This window comes from Miniopterus natalensis, chromosome 17, assembly GCF_054644295.1.
Source record: "Miniopterus natalensis isolate mMinNat1 chromosome 17, mMinNat1.hap1, whole genome shotgun sequence".
Taxonomy (NCBI): Eukaryota; Metazoa; Chordata; class Mammalia; order Chiroptera; family Miniopteridae; genus Miniopterus; species Miniopterus natalensis.
In genome coordinates this window covers 24,950,675-24,957,835 of record NC_142097.1, presented here as the reverse complement: position 1 = coordinate 24,957,835, position 7,161 = coordinate 24,950,675, and the positions used below count along the sequence as shown (strand labels likewise).

Genomic DNA, 7,161 nt, shown 5'->3' with positions numbered 1-7,161 from the left:
AAACTATCCCGCAGCTCAGCTGCCCCCTCACCAACGCCTCGGGGCCTGCGGGAAAAGGGAACAGGAAACCCGAGTGAGCATTGAGGGTGGGGGGTCTCCAGGGTGCGCCCGAGGGAGGGTCCCTGGGAAAGAGGAGGAGGGAGCCCCTGGGGAGAGAGAAGGCGAGTCCCCTGGGGGAAGCGAGGCCCCTGGGAGCGCCACCCACTGTTAAGAGGACCTCGCTGCGGGAGAGAGCGGCGGGCCCGGCGGCCCGCACCCCGCGCCCGGCGCCAGGGTAGGTGGGGGTGCCCGTGCGCTCGGGGGGCTGGGGACAGGGGTGCGGGCAAAGGCAAAAGAAACGGAAAGGGGCGGGCGCGAGGTCTCAGTTATGGAAAAACGCGTTGAGCTCCTCGTACATGGGGCCCCGGTCGTGGTGAAGGTGCATATCGTAGGACAGGAGGTTCTCCGAGTGGACGCCCCCGCGCACCGCGGACGAGCCGAAGACCAGCCCGTGGCCCGCGGGCCGCGAGCCGGGCAGCGCTGAGTAGTGCATAGAGTAGTGGTAGCTCTTCTCGTGGTCGGGCGACGAGTCCTGCTTGAGCGAGAAGTTGCCGTTGAGACAGAGCGGGGGGCTGAGCGGGCCCTCGTACTCGGAGCTGTTGTAGTCCGGGCTCGCGCCGCCGCCCGCCGCCGCGTACAGAGTCTCGTAGGCGGCGCAGTAGCCGTGGGTCCGAAGGGCGTGCGCCGCGCCGCCGCCCAGGCCGCCCGCCGCCTGGCACTGAGCGCCCGCCAAGCGCGAGCACGGGTACGGGTAGGGATGCATGGCGAACGGGCCTCCGGAGCCGTGGAAGCGGCCCGTGCCGTCGGCGCCCTGCTCCGTGAGGAAGTTGCGGGAGTTGAGCTGCAGGCAGCCGGCCACCAGGTTGGTGGTGGGCTGCGACAGACCCTTGCACAGCGTCTGCACGTAGGACACCAGGTCGGGGCGTTTGCCCGAGCGCAGGATCTCCGAGAGCGCCCAGATGTAGTTCTTGGCCAGGCGCAGCGTCTCGATCTTGGACAGCTTCTGCGTCTTGGAGTAGCAGGGCACCACCTTGCGCAGGTTGTCCAGCGCCGCGTTCAGGTCGTGCATGCGGTTCCGCTCGCGCGCGTTCGCCTTCTGCCGCCGCAGCTTGGAGCGCTCCAGGCGCGCCTTGGTCATCTTTCGCTTCTTGGGCCCGCGCTTCTTGGGCCGCTCGCCCTCCGCCTCGTCCAGCCCTTCCTCCTCCTCCTCTTCCTCCTCCTCCTCGCCCCCCAGCTCGCCTTCCTCTTTGACCTCGGCCAGCGCGGCCTCCGGCACCTCCTCAGCTCGGAGAGGGACCGGCTTGGCCGCCCGGGCGGGCCCTGGAGCCCCGGGCCCCGGCGGCGGCGGGGGCTGCTGGGGCGCGTCGCCCTTGTCACTCCTCGGCTCGTCGTCGTCGCCGTCGCCCCAGCTGGCGAACTTGGGCACGTCGGAGAGGAGACCGGGTTCGCTGAACAGGCGGGTCAGCATGGTGCCTGAGGGCGCCCCGCGGGCGGGAAGGGGAGACATAGCACAGAGTGAGGGGCGCGCTGGGGTCACAACGCCTTCCCCCAGCCCAGCTCCCCGAAGTCTAGGGCAGGCTCCCTTCCAGGGGGCCCTGGGGGCCCACCTCCTCCGCCTGCCCCGCCCAGAGCCGGCCCGACCCGGCCCGCCCGCCCGCGCGCCCCGGATCTCGGCTCAGGCCCGGGCCCCGGCGCCGGGCCCCGGTTCCGCCCCGCGGCTGAACGGGGGGCCGCTCCCCACGCCCGGGGCTTCCCGAGGTCTGGCCAGGGACGCAGCAGGGGCTTTAGGGAGCAGATATCTTCGCCCGGGGACGCGGCGCGCTCTCCCCGGAAGCCGGCGCTCCCGCGGCGGCGAGGAAGGCTGGGCGGCCGCGGGTGGGGACGGCCGCCCGCGGCCCCGGCCCCGGCCCCGGCCCCTCGGCCCGGCCCCCGCCCCTCCCGCGGCTCTCACCCCCACGCTCCCTAATCCAATTTGCAACTTGGCCGCGCGCCGCCCTCCGCTCGGCCCCCACCCCCGCAGCCCGGGCTCCGGAGGCGGGAGGACCGGCTCCTCCAGCCGTGCGCCCCAGCTCCCGGGGCCGGCTCCGGGCGCCGGGGACGAGGGACCCGGCGTGGGGATGAGACTGGGGAAGGCGAGCCCCGTCCGTCTCCCCCGCGGTCAGGGACCCCCCTCCTCCCTTCGAACCGCCTCCCTCCCACATAGCTTTTCAGATCTCGTTGTATTTCGGGATCGATGGGGGAAAAATCCGAATTTGTTTGCTCCCCTCTCTCTCTCTTTTTTGGCTGCGGGGAAAGGTCGCAGGCTCCTCCGAGACAACCGCGGGGTGGTCCCATCTCAGCCTCTTCAGGTCCCCTCCAGGGTCCCGCTCCCCGCCCCCAGCCCAGCGCCGGCGGAGTCGGCTCCCTCCGCAGCCCCCGGAGCCGCAGCCCCTGGGGGACAGAGACCCCCGGGCGCCTCCGACGCCCACCCCGCGAGGGGGCATCTCCCAGGGAGGGGGCATTCGGGGCCCTTCTGCCGGCTGGAGCAGCCGCCCCCCTCCAGCCGGCGGGTCAGATCTAGCTGCCTTTCGGACAACTTACCTCGGAGAGGAGTCAAGGGGAGAGGGGAGGGGAGGGGGAGGGGGCGAGAGAGAGAGGGGGGAGAAGAGGGATCTTCTCGCTTATTTCATTGTTCCCCCATCTTCAGGGAGCGGGGGCAGCGGCTCCTCAAGGCGGCGGGCACCGGCGTCTTCAGAGCGCCATGCGAACCGCGGAGCGAGTGTGGCATCTCTACCAGGCGGGGTACCAGCCTCTATGCCAGGCCATATGGGCTTGGCACGTCACGGGCAGCAGCTATCACATGAGAGACGGTGATTGGCATGCGTCTGCATTGGGGGAGAGCCGGCTCCCCCGGGACCCGCCGCCATCTGTCACTCTCTACTCCAAAAAAAAAAAAAAAAAAAAAAATTAAATAAATAAAGGAAATAAATAAATATCTGTGCCGCCCTCCCCTCCCCGCCCAAAGCAGGGAAAGCAGGGATTGAGAGGGAGGTGGGAGGAGTTGCCCCCCCTTGGATATAGGGCCCCCCCACATGGGAACAATGGGGTGGCAAGACTGGAAATTGCGGGATTGTGGTGGCCCCAAATTCTGTGCTCCCTCCTGGGTCCTGCTCTGTCCATTTTTTCCCTTGCAGGCCCCCAAAGGTGGGTCAGGGACCAGACCCTCAAGTCTGGAAAAGGGACCTCTATGCTTGTCGTCCCCGCCCCCCCTCAGGAGAATCCCTCTGGCCACAAAAGGACAGCTGAGGCCCCCTCCCAGGGTGGGTGTGGGGGGTGTCCCTGGCCCAAGCCCCATAGGTAGATGTTGGCACCATGCCATCCCTCTTCCCTGTCTGCCCCTCCCCCACCCACCCTCACGCACACACAACATATGTGGCTGAACGAAATTCAAACCAAGGGAAAGACAGAGAAAAGAAAAGACTTGCCCGGATGTCTGTGCCTCTGCATGGGCGTGTGCGTGTCTGTGGGGACATGTGTATATATCTGTGGAGTCAGCCGATAGAAGAGGCTTCCTTGTGTGTTTGGGGGCATATTATGTTGGGGTGGAGTAGACAGGAATCCCTGGGATGAGCCTCTGCATCCACCATCTGGGGGTGGGGGCAAGGATCTCAGTCTGGATTCCTAACCCAGAAACCTCTCACTCCTCACCCGCCAACATCCCCACCCCCTGCTAGACAAGTGACCACCCCACCAGCATCTTTCTCTCCTGGCCTTCGGACTGGCTTATTTGGGGGGGGAGAGGGCTGGGCTGGGTATTACCTAAAGTTCTAGAAGACTCAAGCATTCTCCTCCCCCTACATAAAACAACACACACACACACCCTGAAAATACTAAAGCCAAGTCCAGCAGTCCTAAGAGTGACCAAGGGAAGGTGGGTCAGACAGTGTCTTGATAAAAAAGGTAGGAAATTGCTGTTTTATCTTACAGCTCACCTTTCAACCAACCCTCTCGCTGGCTCTCACTGGACCAGACACAGATGCAAATGGCAGGGGTTGAGGGAGGTAACTTTAGACACACACACACACCTGTTCCTTACTCTGTGGTGCAGAAAATTGATACACACCCCTACTCAGCTAGATACCTGTGTGTGAGCAGGTAATCATAGCTAGGTGTAGAGAGACCCTTGCCCACACCCTGATTCAAGCATTTGTGTTTCAGACCCACATTTCCTGTCCCTCTCCCCACCCTCCAGATTGCATATGCACACACAGCTTCAATTATCTATTAAGCACACACACACTTTGATGTCAACCATGTGCCAAGCGCTGTGGTGGTGCAAATACTTAGTTTTCTCCCTCTAGGAGCCTCTGGAGGATTTCTTGGGCTGGGAGGACACTGATCTGGTGCATGGTAGGATGAATTTGGTTCTAAATAGAGGCACGTAAATAGAGGCCTTGGAGAAAGGGGGCTGGTGCTGTCTTGAGGCTCTCAGAGGCACTCCATGGGAACCGAAAGGAGTCTCAGAAAGAACAGTCCCAACTCCTCCTTTCACAGAGCGGGGAACGGACTTGCCTAGGGACACACAAGTGGAGAGCAGAAGCCTGGGACTTGACTCCCAGCCCGGTGCTCCTTCCACAGCCCCACAATCTGCCTCTGTGGTCTCCCAGAACTAGAAGCTGATGGTGAGTTTCCTCCCGCTCATGGATCTTGGGCCTGGGAAGGTAGAATCCCACCTGTGGCAGATGGTCTGGGGCATTCTGGCCATGGCAGAGAGAGAGGCCAAAGGACAGGCCCCGGGGGGTGGGGGTGAGGGGCAGAGACTCAAGTATGCTGGCCAGGACCCCATCCAAGTTTGGGAACAGCCTCAAGAGCTTTACTGTCCCTTTATTGCAGGCAGAGTCTTCAATCCTGACACTCGGCCCTTCTCGAGGCCCCCAGTTGTATGGTAGTTTGGTCACCTGCACACGCTTTGGGCTCTGATTCCTGGCCAACCCCACTTACCAGCTTTAAAGAACACTGAACGCCTTGAGCAAGTTACAGTCTTGATTTCCCCATCTATAAAATGGGGATGATTATGCTACACCTCACAGAGCTGTTGTTAGTGCTAAATGGAATAAGACATGTAATGCGTTTCGCACAGGGCCAGCACTACAGTGAGCCTTCAGTAAATGCCAGCTCTCGTTTTTATTAAAGCACCTTGTAAATGGTAACATGCTTTACAGTATTAATTTCATGCACATACCCCCCCCCCACACACACACACACACATTTAGAATGCTTTGTCTGTGTAAGAACTGGGTTTTTGTTGAGTTAATGAGTGAATGAATGGATGAGTAAGTGAACGAGGCGTCCCCGGGGTAGGAGGATATCCCCTGCGCCTCCTTCGGATGGGACGCTGAGATGCGGGTCAGGCCTCCCAGGCGCCTGCCGGCCTTGCTGAGGAGGAGGGAGCCCCTGGGAGGCTCCCCTGTCCTTCCCGGCTCCTGTCAGGAGTGGGCTCAGCTCTGCGGGTCTGAGGAGCCCCCAGCCCCTCGGAGGGGGCTGCGGGCTGGGGGGGGGTGCCTGGGAGTAGGGGGACCGCCATCCCTGCCCGTTCCCTGCCCCTGTATTTTCTTCCTTCAGAAAAAATGGAACAAGTTTTTCTCACTCAACACATTTCAACTTTTTTTTTAGAAGATACAATAAAAACCCGGGGGGAAAGTGGAGCAGAGGGAGGTGTGGGATGGGCCCGCCTCAGACATGGCTGGAAAGAGGCGCCACGCACGTGTCCGCGGGCGCGGGCGCCGGGACACGCTCCTGTCTGCGCGCCCGGAGACGCAGCGACGGCGACAGAGACAGAAAGAGCCAGAAATGGAAGGAAGGAGAGGAAGGAGAAGGACACCCAGAGATGCCATCTGTTCCTCCCCCTGGCACTGGGGGAAGGGAGTTGGTGCGGGGCCTGGTCCCCGGGTCTCCGCGAGGGAAAGGGGGCCGGTGGTCACCTCGGCCGGGCCTGGAGACTCCCACTTCCGCGGCCCACCCGCGACCCCACGGGGGAGCTGGGCGCTGAGGGTCTCAGTTCCCATGGAGACACAGGCGGTCCCGGGGGAGGCCCCAGCCTGGGCACCTAAGATGGCTGCCTCCAGGGGCGGCGGCCATTTTGTGCAGCCCGGGTCCTGGGGGTGGGGCAGGGGCTGGGGGGCAGGGCAGGGGCTGGGGGGGCAGGCTGGGGGGGTATGGCAGGCCTGGGCGGGGGTTGGGAGGGTGGGGGGCAGGGTATGGCTGGGGGGGAGGGGGGAAGGCAGAGCAGGGCTGAGGGGGCATGCAGGGCTGGGTCCTGGGAGCTAGGCAGGGCCGGGTGGGGGGAGCAGGGCAGGGCAGGGCTGGGGGGGCAGGGCTGGGTGCAGGGCTGGGGGGGCAGGGCAGGGCTGGGTCCTGGGAGCAGGCAAGGGCGGGGGGGGGGGGGCAGGTCTGGGTGCAGGGCCGGGTGGGGGGAGCAGGGCAGGGCAGGGCTGGGGGGGGCAGGGCAGGGCTGGGGGGGCAGGGTTGGGGGCAGGGCGGGGGGGGGCAGGGCAGGGCAGGGCAGGGCTGGGGGGCAGGGTTGGCCGCAGAGGCGGGGAGGGAGGGGTAGGGCATTCCTCAGCAGTCTCGGGGAATCTCGCTCAGGGGACAGGATGATGTTCTGTAAATCCGCTCTCATTACACCCCTGCTCCACCAAAATAAATACAGGCACGCATAAATCTGCACAGGCTCCACGCCGTCCTGACGCCGGAGGACACCTAGCCAGACGCCGCCGCCACCAGGCCGCAACTGAGATGGGTGGGGGCGAGTGTGCTGGGGACGGAGACTCGATTTCCCCCCGAAGTGCCAAGACGGGGAGCAGGTGGATTAGGAGCGGGGGTCCATTCCCTGGCCGCAGCCGGAACTCCATCTCCTGGGCCGCCCCGGCCGAGGCGGGCAGACAGGAGATGAGGGTGGGAGCAGGGGGACGGGCGGCCTGTGCTCACCCCACTGCCGATTTGAGGGGAAGGGCAGGAATCTGGAGATCCTCTGAGGGCCTGTGCTCCTGGCATTAGCTGTGCTGTGGGGGAGAGGCAGGGGAGGGGCAGGCTGGCACTACCCAGACGGTGCCTGTTCCATCAGTTGGGGACGCTCGAAGCTTC

The 7,161-nt window shown here is 64.2% G+C and overlaps 1 protein-coding gene across 1 annotated transcript; it reads right to left on the bottom strand.

Moving 5' to 3' along the window:
• Positions 1 to 361: 361 nt before the first annotated feature.
• On the bottom strand, positions 362 to 1,507 carry NEUROD2 (neuronal differentiation 2). The gene has a single exon (XM_016202200.2). The coding sequence runs from the start codon at positions 1,505 to 1,507 to the stop codon at positions 362 to 364; it is 1,146 nt and encodes a 381-aa protein (XP_016057686.2).
• Positions 1,508 to 7,161: the final 5,654 nt, after the last annotated feature.

What these genes read in the sequence shown, in the direction of transcription:
- NEUROD2 (XM_016202200.2), bottom strand. Translation starts at nt 1,507, where the DNA reads ATGCTGACCCGCCTGTTCAGCGAACCCGGTCTCCTCTCCGACGTGCCC.